The sequence below is a fragment of the Calcarisporiella thermophila genome (assembly GCF_041956535.1).
Source record: "Calcarisporiella thermophila strain CBS 279.70 unplaced genomic scaffold VTP21scaffold_18, whole genome shotgun sequence".
NCBI classification, from domain to species: domain Eukaryota; kingdom Fungi; phylum Calcarisporiellomycota; class Calcarisporiellomycetes; order Calcarisporiellales; family Calcarisporiellaceae; genus Calcarisporiella; species Calcarisporiella thermophila.
The window spans coordinates 99,925-125,422 of NW_027192208.1; the positions used below are offsets into that span (position 1 = coordinate 99,925).

At 43.3% G+C, this 25,498-nt stretch overlaps 8 protein-coding genes across 8 annotated transcripts; 4 read left to right on the forward strand and 4 right to left on the reverse strand.

The window, feature by feature from the left end:
• Window positions 1–360: 360 nt before the first annotated feature.
• On the forward strand, window positions 361–1,624 carry VTP21DRAFT_3552 (uncharacterized protein; the record flags this gene model as incomplete). The annotated part of the gene is made up of 4 exons (XM_069393867.1): window positions 361–585; window positions 649–709; window positions 779–979; window positions 1,092–1,624. 4 exons carry the CDS (start codon window positions 361–363, stop codon window positions 1,622–1,624), a joined length of 1,020 nt encoding a protein of 339 aa, XP_069248990.1.
• Window positions 1,625–3,030: 1,406 nt separating this feature from the next.
• VTP21DRAFT_3553 (uncharacterized protein) lies at window positions 3,031–4,374 on the forward strand (the record flags this gene model as incomplete). The annotated part of the gene is made up of 6 exons (XM_069393868.1): window positions 3,031–3,256; window positions 3,335–3,491; window positions 3,588–3,755; window positions 3,830–3,936; window positions 4,004–4,072; window positions 4,148–4,374. The coding sequence occupies 6 exons, from the start codon at window positions 3,031–3,033 to the stop codon at window positions 4,372–4,374; spliced, it is 954 nt and encodes a 317-aa protein (XP_069248991.1).
• Window positions 4,375–5,945: 1,571 nt separating this feature from the next.
• Window positions 5,946–12,818, forward strand: VTP21DRAFT_3554 (uncharacterized protein; the record flags this gene model as incomplete). The annotated part of the gene is made up of 16 exons (XM_069393869.1): window positions 5,946–6,008; window positions 6,099–6,419; window positions 6,481–6,560; window positions 6,623–6,906; window positions 6,964–7,064; window positions 7,136–7,249; window positions 7,315–7,416; window positions 7,485–7,574; window positions 7,655–8,065; window positions 8,130–8,252; window positions 8,314–8,518; window positions 8,586–8,786; window positions 8,856–9,274; window positions 9,354–9,585; window positions 9,647–11,240; window positions 11,345–12,818. The coding sequence occupies 16 exons, from the start codon at window positions 5,946–5,948 to the stop codon at window positions 12,816–12,818; spliced, it is 5,814 nt and encodes a 1,937-aa protein (XP_069248992.1).
• Window positions 12,819–13,883: 1,065 nt separating this feature from the next.
• On the reverse strand, window positions 13,884–15,695 carry VTP21DRAFT_3555 (uncharacterized protein; the record flags this gene model as incomplete). Its single annotated transcript, XM_069393870.1, has 4 exons — window positions 13,884–15,018; window positions 15,091–15,236; window positions 15,306–15,511; window positions 15,584–15,695. The coding sequence occupies 4 exons, from the start codon at window positions 15,693–15,695 to the stop codon at window positions 13,884–13,886; spliced, it is 1,599 nt and encodes a 532-aa protein (XP_069248993.1).
• A 2,891-nt stretch (window positions 15,696–18,586) lies between these two features.
• Window positions 18,587–19,624, reverse strand: VTP21DRAFT_3556 (uncharacterized protein; the record flags this gene model as incomplete). The annotated part of the gene is made up of 1 exon (XM_069393871.1): window positions 18,587–19,624. One exon carries the CDS (start codon window positions 19,622–19,624, stop codon window positions 18,587–18,589), a length of 1,038 nt encoding a protein of 345 aa, XP_069248994.1.
• A 2,498-nt stretch (window positions 19,625–22,122) lies between these two features.
• VTP21DRAFT_3557 (uncharacterized protein) lies at window positions 22,123–23,005 on the forward strand (the record flags this gene model as incomplete). The annotated part of the gene is made up of 2 exons (XM_069393872.1): window positions 22,123–22,299; window positions 22,370–23,005. 2 exons carry the CDS (start codon window positions 22,123–22,125, stop codon window positions 23,003–23,005), a joined length of 813 nt encoding a protein of 270 aa, XP_069248995.1.
• A 1,444-nt stretch (window positions 23,006–24,449) lies between these two features.
• On the reverse strand, window positions 24,450–25,005 carry VTP21DRAFT_3558 (uncharacterized protein; the record flags this gene model as incomplete). The annotated part of the gene is made up of 2 exons (XM_069393873.1): window positions 24,450–24,551; window positions 24,835–25,005. 2 exons carry the CDS (start codon window positions 25,003–25,005, stop codon window positions 24,450–24,452), a joined length of 273 nt encoding a protein of 90 aa, XP_069248996.1.
• A 30-nt stretch (window positions 25,006–25,035) lies between these two features.
• On the reverse strand, window positions 25,036–25,335 carry VTP21DRAFT_3559 (uncharacterized protein; the record flags this gene model as incomplete). The annotated part of the gene is made up of 2 exons (XM_069393874.1): window positions 25,036–25,269; window positions 25,327–25,335. 2 exons carry the CDS (start codon window positions 25,333–25,335, stop codon window positions 25,036–25,038), a joined length of 243 nt encoding a protein of 80 aa, XP_069248997.1.
• Window positions 25,336–25,498: the final 163 nt, after the last annotated feature.

Sequence of the window (25,498 nt, forward strand, 5' to 3'; positions counted from 1 at the left end):
TTTTCCCTAGTTTTTCAATGACCTCCAATGAGTCGAACATGAGAACAGTCACGTAGGGTGGGTTAGGTTAGATCCAACGAGAGCAAACATCATTCGTATCCCTAAGGGAGCCAGGTTTCAGCTGATCTTTCTCATCTCAAAGAGACAGTTCAACCTGCTCTCATTTTGTTATCCATCTACAATTTCCCCCGCGATCTACTAAATACATCAGGCGAGAATAGGATAAACTAGAAGCAGCCGAAGAAAATTGAACACTTTTGTCTCTGGTGATTTTTTTTAATCTTCCATCCTCCCCCTCCTGCTTCATCGAATCTCTCGCATCTTCCACTGTTTCCTCCTTTCATCTTTAAAATCGCAATAATGACAGCCACCAATGGCGAGAAGGCACATTCTTCCGCCACCTCAACAAGCTCAACGGCCTCCAATGTTCGTAACCGTGAGCATAAGCAAACCGACCGGAGTTACACTGCAGAGCAGGAAACTATGGTTCGACGGGTCCGTGCCTGCAAACATACAGAGTACTATGAGATCCTGGGTGTAGAACGGACAGCAAGCGATGCAGAGATTAAAAAGGCTTATAGAAAAGTAAATATAAGCAGTCTCTTAACTTGGATGAACTATTATTCAATGTTATCTGTTACCCACTAGCTGGCGCTCCAAATGCACCCGGATAAAAACAGCGCACCTGGAGCAGATGAGGCATTCAAAAGTAAGCTTACCAATGTATGGCGTGATGAACATTAATCGCTTCATCCATGATTTTATCCGTTTTATTTAGTGATCAGCAAAGCCTTCCAGGTCTTAAGTGATGCGCAAAAGCGTGAAATCTTTGATAAATATAGCACAGATCCGGATAAACGTCATACGGGCATGTCTGGCTTCGCCCATCAGCGCGGAAATGGCTTTGCATCATTCGAGGATGAAATCACACCAGAGGAATTGTTCAACATGTTCTTTGGAGGAGATTTCGCATCAGCAGGTGAGTTTTGGAGATGTGTGGTTTAACTATGTTATACTATAGTTCCTTTCAATTTTTCCCATCACTACCCTCCTGAGAAATATTGCTGATTTTTTTTCTCGTTAATCCTCAGGTTTTCATTCAGCAACTTTTGTCGGCCCGGGCATTGGTGTAAGACGATTCTACACTCGTGGTGACCCAGCTGCGAGAGCAAGGGCTCATGCCCAAGGACAGCAGCCTGCCTCTTCCTGGATGGCCTTTGCCCAACTTCTTCCTCTTCTAGTCCTTCTCCTCTTCTCGATTCTCTCCAATTTCCTTTCGTCAGCACCTGCCGAACCCCCATTCTCTTTGAACCCCACTTCACATCATTCTTCAGCCCGCCTGACCGCCGACCACAATATCCAGTACTTTGTCAATCCTGAGACGTTTACGCCTCAGTTTGTGAATCATCCACGTAAACTGCGTGATCTTGAGCGGAATGTGGAGATTGTATACTTGCAGCAACTAAATCACAACTGCCGACTAGAACAGACTGAGAAGAAGAGGAGAATTATGAATGCTCGAGGCTGGGGCATCCTCTATGATAAAGAGGAAGTGGATCGTGCTGAAAATATGCCTATGCCGAATTGCGACAAGTTGAGTAAGCTGCCGTATCGGTATTATTAAATTTTTCCACCGCTTATAAAATGGTCTTTCTTCTTTTTTGTTGAATATAATATTATTCATCTGCGCAAACAAAGATAAACCTTTTGGCTCGCTTTAACAAAAAAAACAGATTTCTCTGTTATATCTAAGGATTTTTTAAAGCGTCTTTTAATATCTTCTCCTTATTTTTTTTTTCTCTTTGAGGACTGTATTTGATGATTTTTTATACATTTTTATTTTTTATTCTTTATTTTTTTAATACATGTGACTGTCTGTTTTATAGATTCATATTTTTATCACGAACACCCAGCTGTTCAAATTTTATGATCTAACATTGAACCAATGGCGACAACCACTCTACCTAAAATTACTAGGAAATTAACCGCAAAAAACTCGAGCAAGGTCGTGTAGGCACTATTAGTGAAACAGCTATATTTAACGAACAACCCCTAGCAGCAATAGGAGGGCGTTTTAAAGAGGATACCGCACGAAATGCTCTCCAACGGTAGCTGGCCTTGCCTATACCGCGTAGATACATTGATGATGGATATGCTCACAGATAGGGGGTTTTGTTTGGTGATATCCCATAAAAAATTTTATTTCCTTTGACTACTTAGTAGAGTGGTCCATCTAACTCGCAGGCTTTTTAAGCTAGTACATCCACAACATTTTCGACTAATTAAAGTAATATCAAGTTGTCTCTATTATGAACATATAAAAATCCATGTGGAGAGCATCTAAACTATACTATATTGAAGCTTCTATAGTGAATATTTCATTGGGCGTTTCTATTTCAAATCCATTCAATATATTGGAACCATAAGCCAAAAAAACCCTGATAAAGTTTCAGGCCAAATACGCCTGTAAACAATATCTATCGTTTAGCTTTTCCTGACGCTTCAGTCAGAGAAAATGATTTGGAGGGGGGAGGATAGATCTTGCTAGGTTCATTAAATCTAAATAAATACGCAAGTGCTCGCCCAAATGTATTTCCATACTGGACCATTCTATCCGCCAGCTGCGCTCACTTCTCCAGTTAAAGGCTTGAGTGATAAGAATTCCCAGCGTCCGGAAGAATATCCACAGTTGCACTGGCTCTGTAAGCCAACCTTTAGAACCTCATCAAGCAAGCTGACCGTCTTTAAAACACGATCATTGAAAATATTAAGTAATGAAACTTTTTATCACATTCGCCATTTTAAACGTTTTGCACTGACATTTTGTAGGGATAGAATTAACAGTTCTTGCTACTCTCGTATCTCTGAGTTGGGCAAGAGAAAAAGAATCTTGAATCCTCTCTATACGAAATCATGCTAAATTAAAAAATCCGTGATCGGACTGGGGATTTCTTCGCTTTCGATAGTCCGCCCCTTTCGCGTAGCTCTTCTCCTTAGAACACCCCATATCAATCCATATTCACACGCATTATGCTTCCCAATCTCCTCGGTTTTTCTTCGCCCGCCACCATTGATATTACTCTGACCGGCGAGGAGCACCGCAAACAAGTGGAGGTCAAAGTTGGGAAAGATCGACGCGATCGCTTTCCACTCTACCTCGATGGTGAGTCGGTGGTGGGAAAGGCTACCGTTCGCATAAGGGATGGAAAAAAACTGGAGCATATGGGCATTAAGATCGAATTCATTGGCAGTATTGGTGAGTATTCTCGTCGGATGAACCACAGAATATACACGATCCGATTTTAATTAATCGAGGGATGTAACATTCTCCTAGAGATGTTTTATGATCGAGGCACCCATTACGAATTCACCTCGCTCTCCCAGGAATTAGCAGCACCAGGAGAGATGCGCCAGAACACGACGTTTGATTTCGCTTTTAAAAATGTGGAAAAACCTTATGAGAGTTATTTCGGCATCAACGTTAAATTGAGGTAACTTTACATCTTACATTACCTTCTTCTCTTTCAATATTACTGTTCCTATGGTTATCGCCATTAACTTGGAAATAATGACCTGTTAATATCTAGATATTTTGTACGTGTAACAATCGCACGTCGACTAGCCGAAATAGTGAGCGAAAAAGATATCTGGGTATTCTCATATCGTCCTGTGCCTGAGGCAATTAACTCCTCAATAAAAATGGAGGTGGGAATCGAAGACGCATTGCATATCGAGTTTGAATATAATAAATCAAGGTAACTGCTCTATAATCAAGTCAGACTTTTCCCCTCCTCTATTGACACACAGGGTTAATGGATATTTCAAAAAGATATCATTTGAAGGATGTGATCGTGGGCAAGATTTATTTCTTGTTAGTTCGGATAAAAATCAAACACATGGAGTTATCCATAATTCGGCGAGAGACCACTGGATCAGGTATAATGGAAACATCCAACTGCTATTAACAACCATGATATTGACGACCTTGCGATCATTTTATTAGCACCAAACCAGTACAATGAGAGCGAAACAATTACGAAATTCGAAATCATGGACGGGGCACCAGTTAGAGGTAGGCCGGCTTATATCCTCCTAATTCCTCTGGAGTCATGAGTTGCATTCTCTGCATATCTTTGTCCATTCATAGGTGAGACGATTCCCATTCGCCTCTTCCTTGGAGGCTATGAGTTGACGCCCACATTCCGCGATGTGAACAAAAAATTCTCAGCGCGTTACTACTTGAATCTCGTGCTAGTCGATGAAGAGAATAGGCGATATTTCAAGCAGCAAGAGATCACCGTGTATCGTCGACGCGTTGATGATGGCCTGCCACCGGAAGAGGGAGGAGAAAGGGAAGGCCAAGAAGAGGAGTAGTGGAATAGGTGCGACACTAGCCTTCTAGCATTTTTTATAGATTCGTGAGTGTGAATAACTGACATCCCTTCTAGTATATTGGCCTCTTTCCCTCCTTCCGTTGCAAATTGAACCATTGGGAGATACTTTCCTTCTCTACGTGCATTTCTTTATTCTCCACCTTTTTCCTATTCCTATCTGTAGCTGATAATCAAGATCCATTCTATATTGTTAATATGAGCACAATTTTCTCTAGAAGTGCAAAATTTTCTCCAAGGTTAATACAAGAGTGCAGACTTGTGTGGGTAAAATGGATTGATCTGTCAATATATGCAGTGTAACATCAGAAAAAAGGGGCACACTTTATGGACTTCCAATTTGCATTTCCCAATTCCAGGAAATTAAAATCTAGTTTCTAGTTAATAAAGCGGGAGCATAGGGTGAAATAGACTATACCCTCGTGAGGACTTGAAACTTTCGGTTTCGACCTTCTTTCTGGGCTACATATACAAGTTTTGAAAGAGCAGGTTAATGGGTATCCGCGAATTGTAGCAAATATGAAGAGCTCTCAGCTTTCACTATGCTATGTGGTTAAACGAGATCTTACAGATTACAATACTAGTCCAACTACCTAATCTCCCCACTATTAAAAAATAAAAACATATCTCGAGTTTGTAAACTTCGCTTTACTACTACTAGGTTTCGTCAGGTTAATTCATTGTATATTTGATTTGCAAATTTGAACGAACCAACCCTTCTTCTAGAAATCTTGTATTTAAAGTCTGATATCTATCGTTAGACATTGACTGGATTATATTTTGATCAGTGTTGTTAAAAGTTAAACTGGACACGCTGTCACTAGCAATGAGAGAATACCACAAAATAATTTGCTTCGAGTGTATTTTCACTATTCCTAAAATACAATTATCATGAATAAATCAGGTGAGAAGATGGGTGAGAAGTGCGGAAACATTGCATAGAAGACGAAATGAAGATTTTGTGGATTGGTGATACGCCAACCAACATGCATTGTCTCCTTGTTTTCCGGATTTCCAGATGGCTATCTCTAACGTATTCGGAATAAATGTACATACAAAACGATACACAAGTAGGTTGCAACAGGTATTCCTAAACAGCATTATATCTCAGTGCTAAGTGACATTGGTTCAAATTCAGACATTCATGTCTGGAAGGGCCGTGGAGAAAAGCCCACTTCTCGTTGAAGCTGTATGGCGATTGATAACAACGCAGAGCTGAAGTCGATTTGGGCGTTAATATAAGTTTATTTTGTAAGGGATAAAATTAATATGGGCAACAAGAGCCAACTGCCCAAACCCAGCTTGGGACCAAATTCTCTGCCGTCGTAGGGTACCATGACCGGCTACGCCACATTTCATCTTATGGTTCAGAGTCGCGAACGCGTTCCTCAGCAAAACAACCCGCCTTTGATTGATGAGTTATCCATTGCTTCGCGTTTTTTGCATCTGATCTCCACCCCATCAGCTAGCCTTACCTATTCCTATCTTATCCCTTTTCATCATCACCACAAAATTCTTGATTTTCGTGCATATAGCGTATAGATTCTATTCTTTATGACAGAGCAACAAGAGGAAGACTTCTCCTCTCTTTCCATTCCCGATCGGATCCAACATAAAGTGAGTAAAGAGCAGCGAATTGTTGGCGGTGATGTTAGGCAAGCGACTCTCTGTGTACTGATTGCATACTTTTTCTATCATCATGTTTAGGTATGGAAAGCAAGAGTGAGCGCTTATGATGAGCTTACAAAATACTTCCGCACTGCCGACCCGGCAAACGAGCGCGAGTTTACGCAGTATGAGCCTTATCTCAAAAAGATCGTTACCGATTCCAACGCGGTTGCACAAGAGAATGGCCTCTCTGCCATTTTAAGCTATGTCGAAAATGCTCCACGTCCGGAGCGCTCACGAGATGCTGTAGTGCCTACACTTGTGGAAAAATGCCTTGGATCTTCCCGGGCAGGTACACGGAATAAGGCGGTAGAGATCTTGCTTATGTATATAGAGGTTGATGTTGCAGATCCTGTTGTGGTGAGTTCGTCACAAATGACATTTTTGAATTCAAGATGGTTAATGTGAACTCCATCCCTAGGCTGAGGTACTGCAGGGAACCAGTGCAAAATTGCCCAAGCTAGTCGCTCAGGCAGTAGCGGCCCTTCGTGAGATTGTAAAGTAAGTTTTCTCGCATTGTCTTTTTCCGACTTTTGAAATGGCATTGACTTTCTATTCTTTAGATCTTTCGGTATCAAAGTCCTCGATCCTAAACCAATCCTAAAATCACTTTCCAAACTCTTCGCCCACACGGACAAAAACGTGCGTGCGGAAGCTACACAGCTCACAATTGAGCTCTACAGATGGCTGGGTGCACAGGCTATTAATGCCTACCTCGGAGATCTTAAACCAGTACAAGTAAAGGAACTAAATGAGGCATTCGAAAAAATCCCAGAAGAAAAACCAGTGCCAGGGCGGATATTAAGATCGCAACAAGCGGCGGCTGCTGAGGCGGTTGCAGAAGAAGGTGCGCTTAGACCCGATTTTCTTAGAATCTAATGAATGCTAATTTTCTTCTGAATAGGAGTTGGAGAAGAAGTGCAGGAAGAGGCAATTGATCCATATGATTTAGTAGAAGCCGTAGACATTTCCACAAAAATACCCAAAGATTTTTACGAACAACTGGTAAGGAGTAAAAAGGGATCCGAGCATTCAAAAAAAAAAAAGCCAACTCACCCCGTATCATTCCTATTCAGGCAAGTTCTAAATGGAAAGACCGTAAAGAAGCACTCGAAAACCTTTTACCCACATGCAAGACACCCAAGATTTCGAATGGAAATTACAGCGAATTGATTTCTGCATTAGCAAAGGTAACATCGCTAAATAGCAGTTACTCGGATAGGAGAAAAGTCTAATCTTGTTTTATAATATATAGAGGATATCCGATGCAAACATTCTAGTCGTTACGTTATCTGCCAATTGCATTGAAGGTATAGCTTTGGGATTGAGAAATAATTTTGGACAATACAAGTCAATGGTAACTATCCTCGGCCGTTATTACGAGAGTTATATGTTCTCTGACTCTAGCGCATTCATTGTGATTAGGTGGTTGGACCAATGGTTGAAAAGCTCAAGGAGCGGAAGACAAATGTAGTGGAAGCCCTGGCAAACGCTCTGAATGCAACCTTCTCTTCGGTAAACTCTGAATATTTGCCCCGCTACTTGGGAAACCTTCTAACTCTACATTCCTTGATAATTGACCGCTTTGATGACAGGTTCCTTTTAGCGATATAGTGGACGATATCATTGCCGCGTCAGCACATAAAAACCCGCAGGTTCGCAGTGAGACCATCAAACTCTTGATCAGCCGCCTTAAAAACATACGTGAGCCACCGGGTCGTGACGATATGAAACGAACTACCGAAATGCTTACCAAGTGCCTGGAGGACAAAGAGTCTTCAGTGCGAGATGCAGCGGCAGAAGGGTTGGGCACCATGATGAAGATTGTAGGTGAACGCGCTATGGCTCCCTATCTCGAGCAAGTAGATAAGATCTCCGAAGGAAAAATACGAGAATTTTGGGAAAAGGCTGAGGTCAAGGCTAAGCCCGCGGTTGCAAGGAAAGCACCAGCGCCTGCTCCCGCCTCCTCAGCTGCAGCTAATAGATCCGCACCAGTTTCAAAACCAGTTACGTTCGATTATCGCGATTCGCCTCTCCTCAACTAATGCTCATCAATTTTCTTGTTTTTAGAAACCAAAACCCACCCTTTCCTCACAGGCTGCTGTGGCGAAGGAGAAGGAGAATGCTCCTCCATCTCCTGTGCCACCGAAACCTAAAGCAATGTCGAAACCGGCTGTCAAACCTCGAGTGGCGGTATGGATAAATTGAATTTATATTAAATGCGAGACTATTAACTTCATTCGTCCATATATAGCCCCCAGCAGCCAAGAAACCAGCGGCCAAGCCAGCAGCTGCACCCACTGCTGCCGCGAAAAAACCGCCCCCTGGCAAGCCAAAGGATGACGAGCCATTACGTTTTAAATTTAGTCCAGAGAGTGCGGAAGAGCGAGCGACGGAATATTTTCCTGCAGATGCATGGGAGGATTTGTCACAGAGCGTGTGGAAAGCTAGACTTGCTGGTAAGTTACTTTTTATTCTGCTGTTAGAATTATACAGACCATATCTTTATGTTTTTTTTTAATTTAGCCATGGAGTCCATCTACAGTCATCTTGAGCAGCTTCCCGAAAATGGCATCGAGGCAGAGATTGTCATCCGGTGCTTATCCAAGAAACCGGGCTTCAAAGAGACCAATTTCCAGGTTTTGTCCAAAGTGTTCGCGACGCTGCAGCTGGTTGCAGAGAAATCCACTTCCTTCAATCGTGCTTGTGCTTCACTGGCCGTTCCAGGTGAAGATAGAATTTTTTTAGTTTAGCCCAAAACATGCTCTTGAGTTAATGCTTTATATTTTCAAATAGGCTTGTGTGACAAGTTGGGTGATATCAAACTGAAGAAGGTGGCTGGAGATTGTCTCATCACCTTTGCTGAAAAGACCTCGCTCCAGTTCGTGCTCTCCCAGGTGTATGAGCCATTGAAAAAGCAAAAGTCCCCCAAAGTTATCGCAGATTCTCTCCTCTGGATTCAGAATGCCCTCTTGGACTTTGGCATTGCAGGCTTGCAGGTGCGCGATTTGATCGAGTTTCTAACGTTGCAACTCCAGAGTTCAAATGCATCCGTGCGTACCAATGCGGTGAGTACCCTGGGCGTTCTACGGCGGTTTATCGGGCCTGAAATCAAATCCTTTGTCACCGATGTGAATCCTACTCTCCTCGCAACCATCGAAGCTGAGTTTGAGAAAGTCGGTGGAATGGAACCTCCTCAACCGACTCGAGTCAGCGTAAGTGACCTTTCATTTGGACCGCGTTGGCGCACTGGAGTTGATCTCTTATAATTACCCGAATTTATTAAAATACTAGACTGAATTAGCAGCTCCTACGGCCGCTGCTGCAGGCGGCGCTAATGGTGCTGGCGGCGGGGCGGCAACAGACCCATTGGATGATCTCTTCCCACGAGTGGATATCGGCTCGCAGCTGAATTCGAAACTAGTGGAGGAATGCAATGATGCCAACTGGAAAATACGAAAGGCAGGACTGGAAAATGTAATCGCGATCCTGGAAGGGGCCAATAAAAGAATCAAGCCAAATTTGGGTGAATATATTTTCTTATTTGATATACACAGGATCATGCATTGACACTGTAGTCTCCACAGGTGACTTTGCACCGTGTCTCAAAGCGCGCCTCAATGATAGCAATAAGGTGCTTCAGCTTATGGCTCTTGAAATATGCAGCACCATCGCAGCAGCCATGGGTAAGCCGTTCGAAAAATATGTGAAAACGTTTGCGCTACCAGTCACGGCATGCCTCTCGGATAACAAGGCAAACGTTCGTGGCACCGCCATCTCCACTCTCGAGAGCATGTACAGCGTGTGCGGACTTGATCAACTCATAGGTGTGTTTACAACAAGTCTGGCCAATGAGAGTCCCCTTCTGCGGAAAGAGCTGCTCACCTGGCTCGCAGAGCGACTACAGGAAATACAAGACAAGGGCGGAAAGCTACCCGACCTGACCCCGATGGTGCAAGTGATGTTCCAATGCCTCCAAGATCGAACCGGTGATGTGCGCAAGGGTGCGCAAGCCTGTCTACCATTTGTAGTCATGAGTGCGGGATACGACTATGTAATGAGGAGCACATCCAACCTCAAGGGCGCCTCCAAACAGACTATCATGCCGTTTTTAGAAGCGGTGCGACATCTTGGTGGGACTTCTGCACCATCTTCCAGTAGCGCGCCTTCGAGACCAAAAGCAGCTGAACCAGCAAGGCGGCCTGCATCTTCAGTTTCTCCTGGCTCTTCGTCAGAGGAAGCATCCCTTCCTCCGCCACCTCCCCCTTCAATGCAGCAACCCCCGCCAGGGCCGCGATCGAAACTCCTAGCTCCTAAACGAGGTGGCCGGGGGATCCCTGCTCCATCAGCACGTCCAGTTTCCACGCTTTCAAGTACGAGTGAATCGGAGGAAAGTGAGCCTACGTTGGCCACAGCTCCAACACGGCAACTCCGTCCCCCTGGAAGATTTGGCTCTGCACTTGGACATACTTCGGGTATGACAAGACCATCCTTTGCAGACCGCGCCCCCGCTACCTCTGAAAGCGATCAGCCAGCGCCTCCGTCTCGCCTACAGCCCTCCGCCAGCCGCCTTCGCCGCCCTCGTCCGGTCCAACCCCAAGATAACGAATCGGAGGGTTTCGCATCGGAATCGACCGGATTTTCTGAAGAAATTCTCTCTGAATCCGCTGCCTCCACGACAACCCCCTCCGTATCGAATGCTGAGCCAATGCACCGTGTGCAACAGTGGGTCGGCCAGCTTGAGCAGCGCCGCGAGTTCATGATGGATTATATCCTTGCCTATATCGCGAGCCCAGATATTGCCAAGAGCATTGAGGTTCTTAAGCAACTCGACACCATGTTCCAGAGCAACCCACACCAGGTGCTTCCCTACGCAGAGCCCGTGCTTGACCGTATCACAAACCAGGTGCGCTTCGCATTCACCCAGCTCGACCCCACTCGGCCTAGCATCACTCGCCTTGCCAAGCATTTGGTGAATGCACTGGTGCTCTTCTTCTCGAGCAAAGAGTTGGTGCTTGCGCTCTCGGAAGAAGATCTGCAAAACGTACTGTTGGAGTTGGCGCAGCGAGTGCTCGACAAGAAGCGATTGAGTCAGTTGGACTGCGGTAATCAACTGATGAAGGCCTTGAATGTTACACTGGTAAAAGTTCTCGACAAGTCCGATAAAAACAAATGCCTCCGGTGAGTATCCCCCTCCCTTTTCTTCACTTTTATCTAAATGACTATGCTTTTATGTTATTTGAAAAAAAAAATACTAATTCACTTTCTATTTTTTTTTCCTTTAGGGCACTCGTCACACTCAGTATCAAATGCTGCCATCCACCCAATGGTCATTCCATGCCAAAGGACTCTCCCGAGGCCGAGCTCACTGAGCTCTTGCTCAAATGTGTCTGGAAGTTGACGCGCAATATGTCCGAATACATAGCAACGGATCAGCTCAAGGTGAACGAGATGCTTCGTGACCTTAACGACCTCTTCATTGCCATTTCTCCAAACGAGTGGAAGCAACGTAATGTCGAGAAAGGCTCGCCCGACGAGCTCTTGATGCGTACATTCAAGTCCATTGTTTCGGAGCTCGTCACGACGCTCGAGGACAAGGTGTACGATCATCTGGATCTAATCCATGATCCCCGGCGCAGTTATATCTATGGATACCTGCACCATACTCTTCAAACGATTCGCAAGAAGAAGGTGGCAGCAGCAACCTCTGGTATGTCTGCAGCCCTACGAAACGAGCCACACTCATCTAGCGCACCGAAATCAACAGAGCCCTTGACCGTGCATACTCAGAGTTCAACGAGCATCTCCCGGCCCACCTCTGCACGCTCATTTGGATCCGACGCTAGACCCTTAACACCCTCCTCCAACGGCTCCGACGTCCTCGCTGGTCCGAGCTCATTGTCTCTCCACGCTGAACGCACACAAGGGGAACCGACAGAATATCCCTCATCCACCGATAGGAGGGAGGAGCCCATACCGCAGGCCCTCAACTCGCCAACTACTTCCTACTCCTCCACTTCGTCAGCAGCAGACAGTGCCACCCTTAACCGAATGCTCACCAATATCAGCAACAAGCTTTGCTCGGGACACAATACAGACCCGGGCATCTATGAGCTCTACCGCTTCATGAAGCAATACCCTCACATGGAGCCGCATGTCAATGCCATCCTCGGGCGCACCACACAGACCTTCAAAAGAATGGTAATCCATCAGCTGGAGTTGATGGAGCAGCGAATTGCCCGTGGCGAGGTGTTTGAAATCGAGGGGAGTGGTGGGGAAGAAGGAGAGGACTTGACGGGCGAGGATAGTGCTGGCCAGCAAGCAGACGACGAACGGCCTCCTTCAGGCGGAAGTAAGAGACCTAGCTCCTTTGGAACCGGGCGCGTGCCCGATGAGGAGATTGACCAGCGCCGAAGGTTAGAAAGATTGCAGAAAGTGTTTGGGTACCAGCCGAAATCCGAAGCCCCCTCTTCAGAGACGAGACCGCTCTCGGGCGAGGTTGAGCAGGGAGAGGAGCGTTCCACTGGAGCTGGGGCTGGCTCTGTGCGAGACTCCCATTCGACACGACCCTATAGCGGGGAGGGCAACTACATCTACAATCTAAAGGAGCGGCTAGGTGTGCTGAAATCTAGCAATTCCACCCTGGCCGCCGGCGCCTCCGCCGCCGCTGTTGCCCATTCCTCGGACTCTTCCTCTACTAGTGGCAGCTTGAATTTAATGTCAAATATACCGCCTTCATCGGAAGCAAATGAACAATAGTTTTATACTTATTTTTCCTCCTTATTGTTAATTTTTTTCCTTTCTCTGTGTATGCGTTTATAGCGTGGTCTTTTTTCCCTTTTTGTATCTCGCTATGGTTATACATGCTCTTTATACTAGGCAGTGCTATTTTTCTACCTCTCTAGTAGTTTCAAAATCCTATCCTGTCCTATCCTCCACTCCCTCTATTCTCAATAATATTTCACACCCTCCCCTCATATGAATACTTTGCTATATTTCTATTTTTCATGACAAATATACTAATACACTCTGATCTTTTTTATTCACTTTGGCTGTAAGTAGTTCCATTCAGCTAGCTCTTTCCTTAAATGAATCCTCTCTGACCATCTATAGGATCAGAGCGTAGAATGTAACATAATATTGCCCTGACTCTTTCAATCCGATGCTCATTCGTCGGCGTCCAAAGAAGGGTCGGATCCTCACTTCCTATCTGCACGAAACGATTTTCATTCTTCATTCGAAATAAAGGGTAAGTGAAATAGATTTTCCGGTGATTAGCTCTCCTTGTAGCTCTCTTGCTTCTCTCGTCCAAGTGAAAGCATCCGCCTGCCAAAAATGAACTAGAGGCCCTAAAATTGAACGTTATTGCGTGGAAATTCGCATCTTTAATTATCAGACGAAGAGATTATTATGAAGAATAGTAACAAGTAAATGATCAAGCAAACAAAAATCAAAAACATTCTTCTTTAGTAAATGCAAAAGGAAGAGAAAGAAGAAACAGTATAGAGAAGAGATTCGAAGAATAAGAATAGCGTATATTCAAACACAAGGTGGCCCCGTCCAACGCGGTGAAAACAAAATACAGGATAGGAAGAAAAGCGAGAGAGGGAAAAAAACCATATTGTTCCAAAGCTTGCTGAGAAAATGTCGATAAAGAAGGGGGGAAAAAATCACACATATACTGTATATAGATATATATAGATATATATCATGGCTAGGTGAGTAAAAAGGAAAATGGATGAGGATAGGAGTGGCTACATTACACTTTCAGGCACATTATAACAAGAGATATACTAGGAGTAACAACATGAGTGCTGCGAGGCTTTACAAAATGGTGCATGAATTGCCGCGATCGCGGTGGTGGAATCCGTGGTGGAGGAAATGGTGGGCATGGCCCTCCGCATCGTCTTCATCCGTGGAGGGGCGCCGATGCCAAGTGTAGTAGCTCTTCACGCTGAGAATGGGGGCAGTCCGCTGCGCTTCGAGCACGGCAGACAGGGTAATGGAACGACAGTCGTAGACTTCGATGCTGACCCGACGGCGTTTTGCAGTCGAGGAGGAACGAGGAGAGGGAGGCACCTCGGATGGCGCAAGGGAAGTAGTAGGGGTTAGAGGAGGCGGTAAGCATTGCCCAAGCAGCGCCCCAGCCGACTGCAGAACCGAGTCTGTCAGCGAGGCGCAATTGTCCAACTCTATTGCCGTTAGCGTATCGCGGCATCCTCGTAGCACACTGGCTACACCCTCGTCAGTGATATTCTCACAATAACTCAAACAGAGACGTGACAAGCGACGTAATCCCGCGAACGCTTGCAGAGTTCGATCTGTGATTTCGATACAGTTTTCGAGGTCGAGAGAGTGGATATTAGGGCATCGTAGCGCCAGGAAGGTGAACCCTTCATCGGTAAGCGCACGGCACTCGGCAAGCTCCAGGCGCTCCAGATTGGGGCAGTGTAGAGCAAGTTGTCGCAGTGCATGGTCTGTGATACGACAACCGGAGAGGTTTAGGTGAACGAGCTTGGGACATTGCTTTGCAAGCGCTTCAATCCCTCTGTCCTGCACATGGGTGCTTGCGAGTGATATAAAGCGAAGTTCCGGTGGCGCACAAAAATTCTCCAGCATCATCTCGTCCGTGATGGTGATACAACCATCCAGACGGAGCCACCTTAGTCGTGAGCAGCCCCGCAGCACGGCTTCGACGCCACGGGAACTGATTCCTCGGCACCATGCGAGATTCAGCCGCTCGAGACGCGGACATGAGGCTGCAATCGTGAAAAGCGTGTAGTTATTTATATTGTTAAGACCAGACACATCAAGCACAAGTAAATCGCGTAGGTGACGAAGGAGATAAGCGATGCTGGCGGCAGAGGGAGAGCGGCATCCAGATAAATGAAGGATTTGAATGTTACCACAACATTCAGCGAGTGTTCGTAGGGCATGCGACTGAAGCTGTACACAACCCCTATTAATTAACAAGAGTAAGAGAATAAAAGTTAAATATTTGAATTTCAGAAAGTAGGCCAGCTAGGCTTACCTGAAATTGGCAACTCTAAGGAAGCCGCCTGCGGCCACCCCCAACATTAATAGCTGCTCAGCAGGGATAGTTTTGTAAAATGGGGTGGCGTCAATGTGAGACCATAGGGCACCATTATATGCTAAATCTCTCCATGAACGGCAAACCTAAACGAGAGGTAAAAATGATTGGAACCGGTGGGAATGAAGCGAAAAGCTGTCTTGCATTCAACTTACCCTTGCTGCTTTCATCAGGTTGGGCACGTTAAGATAGCGGAATATCTTCACCCGAAGTTCGAGTGGAAGTTGTTCAAATCCGATGCCAGGACACGCGGCAAATGGTTCAAGTCCCGTGGGAAAGAGCGATGAGATAGCTGCCGTCTGTACCTCCAAATTACATAATTGATTTGAGAATTGCAATTGCGGCTGTTGACCCTGGAGAACTAAATGACAAAATGGGTTAGAGCAATGAAATTATAGACGCAGTACCACTTGACACGCTGAGTCACATTTACCCTTTTGTTCGGTCAGTGGGTTGAGAGCAGAACGTCGAGCTGCGTAATTATGAACCGCAGCCGGCGTCTCTATTAGGGTCGTTGTGGTGAGGATGGGGGACTGCACCAACATGGTTTGGGAAAGAAACGATATGGTTGGCGTGAGAGAAAGAGGCAAATATTAAGGAGAAGAAGTATAAAAAAATCGTCCAATTTCCTTTTTTCAGCAAAAATGGGAGACAAAAAAACTAGCAAGCAGGTCGCAGGAAGGGGGAGAAATGGCCATTAGACAGACGTCAACAATGATGAGGATGTTTCAAATACTATGAACCACTTTTCGCTCTAATATAAAATTGGAGAGAAGAGAGGATATGCAAAAGATGGAAATGCATAAAAAAATTATATGAAGTCACACTGTTCAACTCAGCTGACCTCTTATTCACAAAAAAAAAACCTCGATTTTCCAACCAAGTGCGCTTTTCCTGAAACTCCCATATAATTCCGCGCGAAAGCAATTGTTTAATAATAAGCACGCAATATGGATGCTTACCAATTCATCACCCCCACCACACTAGGCTATGCTCCTACTCTGATCCCACTCTCAAACTCGACTATTTTAGTGGCATTCGAGCGATTATTCTCTTATACTTCGGTCCGAGCTAGTAGTGGGTCTTTTCTAGTGGATTTATTCCTATTAAGTCAACCTAGTCTTCAAATTATGGCCTGAAACAATTTCTGACGTCTATGTGTTACATCATAGTGAACGCGACGATTAATCGGACTTTAAACCTACCTATTACCAGAACTATGTCAATCAAAAATATTATTAGTATATTTGGTGAGATAATGGAGAATAGAGTATATAAAGACCAATCACATCAAACTACCTTGATTACAAAGCACTATATGCTAGTAGAGAGAGAAGATAAATTTTGATGATTTATGTGAGGAGTCTTGATAATAAAATATTGGTACGAACTGTAGGTTGCCATCTAATATGCCACTTAAGAGCCTGCTGGCTAGAAACAAGAGAACTACTATTACAGACATATTTGTCTAAAAAATTTAGATTTGATGCAATAGAAATTATCCATAAACACACTTGTTGTATATAACTAATCAATGCGAAAAGTCTAAGAGTCACAAAAGATTCAACAAATAATTGCACTTAAAACAAAAAAAATTCTGATGTGTAATGCAGAGGCCACAAGATCTCTGAGGCTGTTGGAATTTCACGGTTATAATATTTATATTTACTGTATATTACTGGATTGCAGCACGTTCAATTTTCATCTACGTAAAATCATTTTGATCTACCACAATTTTTCTTAATATATCCACTATACAGCTTCATCTTAAACTCTATATCAAGGGTTAGATGTGAAGTTATAGTAAAAATTGAACAAGTACTACTTTCATAACTTAAATATTAAAGTGGATATATATCACCTTACCAGCATATTGTTCTGCTGCCTTAAATTAGTGAATTCTTAATACCTAGAGTCAGCACACTTTGATTCAATAGACCATGAAATGCTAGCATTGATTGAGATATGTGATGTAGCGTTAGAAGTGACCCAAATGCAATCGTAATAATGATAATAGAAAGTTTTGACTCGTGTATTTTTATTTAAAGCTGTGATTTACACTTTATAGGGATGGATGTAACGGTTTCTCAAACTTTTTTTTTATATTGGAATGACTGACATACTGTATACGTTAATTTGAGTGCTAACTAGCGTTGCTACTCCCGTCCATTTATACAATCTCTCAGTAGCAGACTGTTTTAGAATGTAGCCAAACTAAGACAGTGTCTATGCGAGATAAAATTCATTTGGAAACCATGAAAAAACCCCATTAATCCTTTGAGGCGATAAACATGTGTAGATCACTGATGTATTAGCTTGATCAGGGACAAAATCGCTAGCAATATTTCACTATAAACATCGTCATCTTATTGAGGTTATTCACGCTCGCTTATTTAAATAGGTGATATTTATGATTAAAAACATTGTCGTGTTTATAAATACTATATATGTGCAGATGTATCGCTCGGCAAGTTTAAAGCACAAAACTTATTCCTATATGTTCAGCATTATATAATTATACAATTCTTCAAACAATATATAATGAACATTATAAAGTGTATAGATTGTTTCCAGTGATTAAATTGAATCAAAAAGTGATTAAATTTCTAAATTGTGAATTCTCTGTGGCATTCAACAAAAAGGTTCAAAAGCATTTTAGTTGTAACTTAAGATAGGAAAACAAACCCCAGATAAAGGTCTGTTGTTCTATAATTTAATGTCAACCTCCTGGTGATTATTATTTGATGATCAAGATTCCTGATCCATTATTAAAATAAAATTATATTTTAGAATAAAAAAAAAAGAAAAGAGCGAAACAAATATAGCAAATAGCCAGCTCTACAATTAGAAATTAAAATGGCAATGATAGTAAATGAAATAACTATATTTTCTTTCCGTAAAGTTTATTAAGAAATCGAAAAATTTGCCGATGTAATGGTTTGGCCTTTTTATGCTTGACGCAATTGAGCTTGAGCATATTAATATTATTAAGATTGGTTGCAGTACCAGGATGCTCTGATCCCAATACCTTCTCTCGTATTGAGAGCGCCCGTTGATACAGAGGCTCAGCCTGGTCATCTTTTCCCTGACTTTCGTAGAGTGCGGCTAGGTTGTTGAGGGTGGTTGCAGTAGAAGAATGCCCATCCCCATGCAACAGTTCATTTATTTCGAGTGAGAGCTCTGCAAGCTTCTCTGTATCAATAATTATCCCATTTTCCTTCAGATACATAGCCATGCGATTTAGTAGGCTGCATAAGCTCTCGGACAATGATGGGATTAAATACGGGTCATTAATTAAGTCAACTAAATAATGAACGTGTGAAATGTATGGTTGTATTATCGAATGTGCGCTAGGATCATAGTAACCATAAGACTTAGCTTTCTGTGTCTTTTGATCAATTGCATATGCTATTTTTTTGGCCCAGCTTAATTTGTGTTATCTCTCTATTGCATCATAGATAACCTTTTGAACAAGTCGATGGATTTTTACCGCTGCAAATAACTTTTCGGTGTCTTTCTCGTTCATTTTACTGGGTATTAAGGAAATAAAGGAGAATTTGTTTAGTATCGATATCGCAGTTTGCACTTGCTCTCTTTCATCTTCATCTTTCAGTTCATTTGTTTCTGTAATGTTTAGATTCGGGTCGGCTTCAAGGAGAATATGGTAGTGGTCAAAGAGCTGAATAGAAATTTCATCAGGATAGAGAAACGCACATGCCTCGAGTAATTTAATAGCAGTAGGATTGATGTTTTGAATACGCTTCAGTGAAATGGCCCAAACTGTTTCAACTGAGTAGCTGTACTTGTTTGCGATATCCTTATCATGGAATGAAAATATACTTTTCCTGTATTTTTGTAGTCTCTTAAGATAGCCTTGATAAGTAGAGGTGGTTGCTTCCATATATGCACGTGCAAGATCTAACGCAAGTGGCATATAATCAAGTTCAGATATCACTTTACGAACGTATTGAAAATGCAAGTCTTGCCGATCAATTGATCCCAACTCTTTCTGTAAGAGTAAAGCAAGGGCTTCTTCTTCAGTCATCTTGCCGATTTCTATTATCGTTGCTTTCCAAGGAGGAATATACTCTCGTGAAGTCATTATGATATCACCACCTTTCCGAGACAATCTATCAAATATATCCTCAGCCACCTTCTCCTCTACATTATCCAAGAGGAGCAACCAGTTCGTATTTTCTTCCAACCAACATTGAACCCAGCTGAAAATGGTTTCTTCTGCATTATCATTCTCCAACAGAGTAGTCTCAATACCCAAATTTATTGCCAGATACCGAAAGGAGTCTGCTACCATTACCCAGCTATCAGCTTTTAGCCAGAACACGAAATCATATGCTTTATGGCGAAAATAACAATATCTGAGCATCAGTTGTGTCTTGCCCATTCCCCCAAAACCTTTGAGCACGATAATTGCGCATCCGCTCGTCGAATTCTTCTCATTAAACGACTTCAGCATTTTATCGAAAATATTTGGTCGTTCAATAAAATTCTCATTTTCCACCGGAACACCAAACAAAAAATTCTTGCTTCATTATAATACCCGGAATTTTTGTTTGATAACCTGGATCCACCTAGTTTAAAGATGAGCCGCTTAAGGCACACAAGTAAATTATTATCCAATGTCTCATCATACCCATACTAAAATTCCTGCAATTGACATTGAAAACCCCAGCATTAGCAAATCCTCCCCCATCTGCCTGCACTTTTCCGAAGATAGTGGATGATTGCGACATGACGTTATTAAAAAAATTAAACTTTGATAATTTCAATATTCTTTTAACTACTGGCTTATTGTAGCTCTGTATCATCCACAATGCATCCTGAAGAGTACTTGGATCGTTGAAACTAGCCTCAACTGGTCTTACGACTATTAGGCTTTTTCTGTTCTAATTAAAAAATTGCCGCAGTCTAACACAATCCAATAGGCTGAGCTTATTAGGCAAGTAAATATAATATATTGAATAATCCCGACTTCAGCTCTGCTGTATATTCATTGTTAAGCAATTTAACTATTATATAACACGTAGGGCTATTTGGATCCAAGAATAAAGATATCAATAAATCACTACATCAACAAATATTGCATTCACGGATAGTCTCGATTTTCATAACTCAATGGTTGTAATCAACACTCCATCATGAAATTCGTATGCATTTATGATAGAGAGATGTGGCAGTAACCATTTCCATATATCACTCACCAAAACTTGAGCTGAGCTTCCAAGTTTCATGATTTGAATGAATGAATAAGGTATATCTATATATAAAAGAATTGGGGGAAAATACGAAAACTAGGCAAAGAAAATGTTTAGAAAACCCTTTGGTTCAAACCTACTACTATTACTATTACTTTTGGATGTTTAATTCGAATTGTAAAAAAACAGGATAAGATAGCATTCGAAAAATAACACATTTTATTTAATTATATATTAATCTCCCCAGCTTGTTGATATCTACTCAAATAGTCTATTAAACCTAAATCTACGGTATGCTCTCGCAATTAGTAGGTAGGGAGAAAGGGGAATCTCGCCAAGTTGATCTCGAAGTTACATTTTCACTTTTCACACGATTGAAATAAATTACCATTAATATGTTCATTGGTATATGAAATATTGTATATTCGATTAAGATACCATCACCTTGCGACTTATTGAAACAAACATTTTATAAATTAATGGTATTTATTTTATTTGAGGTGGAAAATCCCTTGAAATTCGTGACTCATCAACGATGCATCCATTAATACTCTGCTAGTATTCTCTCTCGAGTTAGTGTTGCTACACCAATATTGAGCACATCAGGTCAACTTTTCATAAAAGCAATTATTCTGCTCAATAGCTAAAGCTTGCTACCTCACCGCGTCGCTTGGTATGTTCGACGATCCAAAATTTCAAAGTAGCACACACAAATGGACCCTTGTGATCAACAGAGAGTAAAATAATATTTTGCATCAGATCGAACTCCTCCATCATGGCGGAGCCGAGGCATATGCTCGTGAGCTCCTGTTAAGCATATTGTTGCCTAGAGCCGCTCTGAGCCACCACAGCCAGGCGCTTGGTTGAAACGAAAATGAGTTTCGATCTATTGCAGAGTGAAAAATCGAAAACGTGGTCTTGCCAAGAGCCTGTGAAAATCGCCTAAATGATCCAAGTTAATATGGATAGTCTCTTTGATGGATTAAGTTGTTTTCGGGAATCCCCGTAGTCATTGAGGGTTTCATTTGGAATTTTTCCTCCAGTATCACTCCATTAAGCTCGTTGACAAGGTTAATAGGAATACTCCACTTACAGATGATTTTGGCTTGGCTACATGCCAGATTGCACAGGATAGGGCAGAGTCCCGCCACTTTTTTTCTTGTCCTCTTCTTGGAACTAAGCTCACAGTAGAATTTCTATGGAGGAAAACTCATCATTTGATCGCCACTACCCTATTTAGAGTTTGCTAAGCCCCGCATCACATTGGTTCATGCTAGCTAAGCGCCCCCCACTGGCCAAATCGAGACAATCTTCAGGTTCCTTCAAGGGTTACGGATTTTTGCCGTCAACCGCCTCAATGGAGTTAAGATGGCAGAAGTGAAAGAGAATCTCTGAAGAAAATTCCATCCTTTCATCCAGAGTTATCTCGCTTTTACTTGCATGCAGGTTAGCTTTCTCTCGCTTTAAAATGGTAAAAAAGACAGTTCACCGGAGAGTCATTATTCTATATTCTACGGGCAAAAGAATCCAATCCGAATCATTGTCCCACGATGACACCATGCAGGCCTAGCAAACCTATCATGCCAAGATGATTTCCTAAGTGTTTTTTCCTAAGAAATTTCCTCTTTGTCCGAAATGGGTCGGTCCAAGACTTTTTTAATAACTCACCAATTCGGAGTGAATATCGGCTAATGCCATCTTATAAAAGCGGGGCCAGCAACCATCGGGTCCAATCAACACAAAACCTACTACAATATACATGAAAGATACACGTCCTCTCGACATGGAATCCGAGCCGGAAGGTCCTCTGCAGCCAGCAGCCACCCAACAGGAGTCCAAGGTGGATCATTCGTGGAAATGGAAGACTCCTTTATATCTAATGGTGAATCTCGGCCTTACCGTCGGTGCTCCTTTGGGGCTTTATTATGGACTTAAGGTAAGCTTCATCTTATGCCATTGAGAATCACCCGAAATTGAAGTTCTCTTTTTTTTTTTCATCATCAAAGAATAAAGTAGGCAATACCTACGCACTGTTGATTGGATCCGTCCCCGCTCTACTCATGGTGATAATTGATATCATTCGTAAACGTCGTTTGAATGCCTTTGGCGCAGTCGTGCTCTTTGGGTTTCTGGTCAGCGCGATCTTCGCTGTGGTGACGGGCGATGCTCGTGTTCTTCTTGTCCGCGAATCGTTTGGACTTGTTGTTGTTGGAATTGCTTTCATTTTTACCCTTCTTCCTTTTCGTTGGCGTGGTACCCGATTTCGCCCTCTATCTCATCATTTTGGGAAAGAAATGATCGATGTCCCCAATTTTGAAGGAACTGGACGTAATATGCTTGATTTAATGTGGGATGAATCGAAGAACTACCGCCGAACCCAACGGATTAATACTGGGATGTGGGGGATCGGGCTTGTCTGCGAGTTTGTTGTCAAGCTGGTGATAGCCTATGTGCTTCCGATCGACACCGCTGTCTATGTGTCCAACATCGTCAATATTGCATTTCAAGTCGCCCTCATAGCCCTGAACGTGCTCATTTCCATCATAATGGATAAAAAAACGCGCAGAGAAATTGCACAATATTTCGAGCGGCGACATGAGCAAGAGCGTGAGCAGATTCAGATTGAGGAACATACCGCGTAGGGAAGATAAGTGACTAGATGCATCCATATAGAATTTATTCTACCATTCCTCCCCCCTCTTACCTTCCCCCTCCCCCCTCCCCCCTCTACCCTTCATTCTGCAATTATTTATCATTCCGCACTTAATCCAAGATACCAGTGATTTATTTGATTCTATATTGTATGTAATATTGGTTGGAAAGGATATTCAGTAATAATACAAGTGTTTAAATTTTATCTCTAAAAGGGGAAACCTATAGAAGATTGAATGGGTACAGTGCCACCCATCCTTTATACACTTACCACCGGCACATATTATCCCAGAAGAGGAGCGATCCATAGCTCGCACAGCTAACACACTCTCAGATAATGTCTGCTACAATAAGTTGTTTTGGTTATTAAAGTTCTCAATGGCCAAAGTGGCTAGACTCAGTGTTGGCATATGACAGATAATTTTTTTTATCTCATTCCAGCGTTCTGTATGCTCTATAATTCAACTAAGGACCCCTTCTTTCATCTGCAAATGGCCTCTTGGGAGGAGCAGGGTTAAAGGATCTTTACAGAGCACACTGCACTTATTCAGCCAGCACAAGCGTATGCTTGGATGTAGACCAAATGATTTTTAGGATTAACTTGATTTATAGTAGATATAAAGTAATGGATGAGAAGAGGGACGCCAGTAATCACATAGCCCAATCGATATAAGAGCGGTGAAAAGACACACAGCCCCTAGATATTATCCCCAAACCATACCATCTTACACCGCAAGCCATCCCGCGGGATCAGTCCAAGGTTAAAAATATAGAACATGTCCTCCAGTATATAGGGGAGTGAACCTAGCCCTGACTGTCAGTGCTCATTTAAGCCTTCTATGAACCTCTAGTCGATTTCGTTTTATGGCAGAGTGTATTGCATGATATTGATTTGTTCGCCATCATGCTTGCCTAACCCAATGATGGAATTTGCAACCCTTTTATCACTTGTTATTTCCTCCCTCTCTCTCCAACGCCTATGACAATTTTGATCTGATTCGAAAGCGCCGTGTGAACGTTGCGCTCATTATATACCTGACCAGCACACCTTTTACCCTCGTGACAGACGATTCAAGTATGCTATTTATCCGCGAATAATTCGGCACAATTACGATGGATTATCATTTGGATGAGCCAGAAAGCCGGCTTCGTCCGCTATGCCATTTCTTGACCCATATGGATGAAAGTGATCTCTCATTCTAATATTCAAAGTTCGAGTCGAAACGTGCTCACCTTATTTGCGATATGTACCGAAAGCGTATCGCAAAACTTAGCTAGGCATTTCTGCTAAGCATGGAAGTGGGCTTATCGTCGAGTTTGTTATCAGACTGATGTCTGTCTTAGTCATCCCTATTGATACCGACGTCTCTACATCAGATAGAGTCAACAGCTCTATTTTTCGGGTGCTGCTACTAGAGCTTCATGTTTCTGATGCTAGCTGCTGCGAGAAGAATATCGCTCAGAGGAGTTTCCCTCCATTTCGAGCGCCACAGAGAGCAGTAGGAGCAAGAGAATAAGTAGGTTTAGGTAAAAGATCTGGGTGCGCCAAGATTACGTAGCGAATAGAGGAGGAAACATGGGTAGATAATTCATTATACCCTCTCCTTCTCCCTGCTTCATTTATATATCATTTCTTCTAAACCCAAGATACTAACATCCCGTATAAAGCTCCAGCGTAAGCAATACTGGATGGAATGCATGCTAATATATCCGCAAAATAAGTGGCCGAACCCTATTGCTGGGGAAAGAGGGGGGAGGAGAGGAAGGCGGATGCGACAGAGGCAATGCCATAAATAACCATCCGCCCGCTATGAATCACCATCGCGCCAACGCTGGTGACGTAAGAGGCGAGGGCGAGCGCAGGAGTTTCTATTTTTCCATTGCGTCGATCGGAGAGGCTTTTGAAGCACAGCTTCCGACGTGGTACACTGTGCAGCCCGGATCGAAGCAGTATCGAGAAGTTCTCGGAGAAAGCGGGAAGCCCAGCCATGTGGGCAAAACTCTAAACACAAACGCTTGTTCATTGCGTCGCCTTGATCCGCCATGGCCTAAGAGCTGGAGCCCCAGGGGACAGGAGCGTGAGCCATGCTGCTTTAAGGTTTAGGGTTAGGTTTGCCAGATAAGCTTCCGTCCTTCTGTTCTCACCACGCAGTCGCCGTGACTCCTCTCGAGTAAGAACCCGCTTGCGCGAGCCGTGGCCCCGGCCGTGCTCCCGCTCCCCAGCGGCGGTTGCTAACGAGCCCAACACTAATCCCTGCCGCAGGAGCGATCAGGGCTGAGCCGGCCCATGCTGTGAGGCCCGGGGCCGCACCAGCTGCATCTGTGCTCGCGCCGTGATAATCTGCTTGTCCTATAGCGGTCGGGAGGTTAACTCCATAAGGAAGCCGCGTGGGACAAGACACCAGGAGTAGGGAGCCATCCAAAAGTCTATTTCGCACCCCCCTATAAGGCACTCACCACCACTCGCGTGTATTGAACTCTTT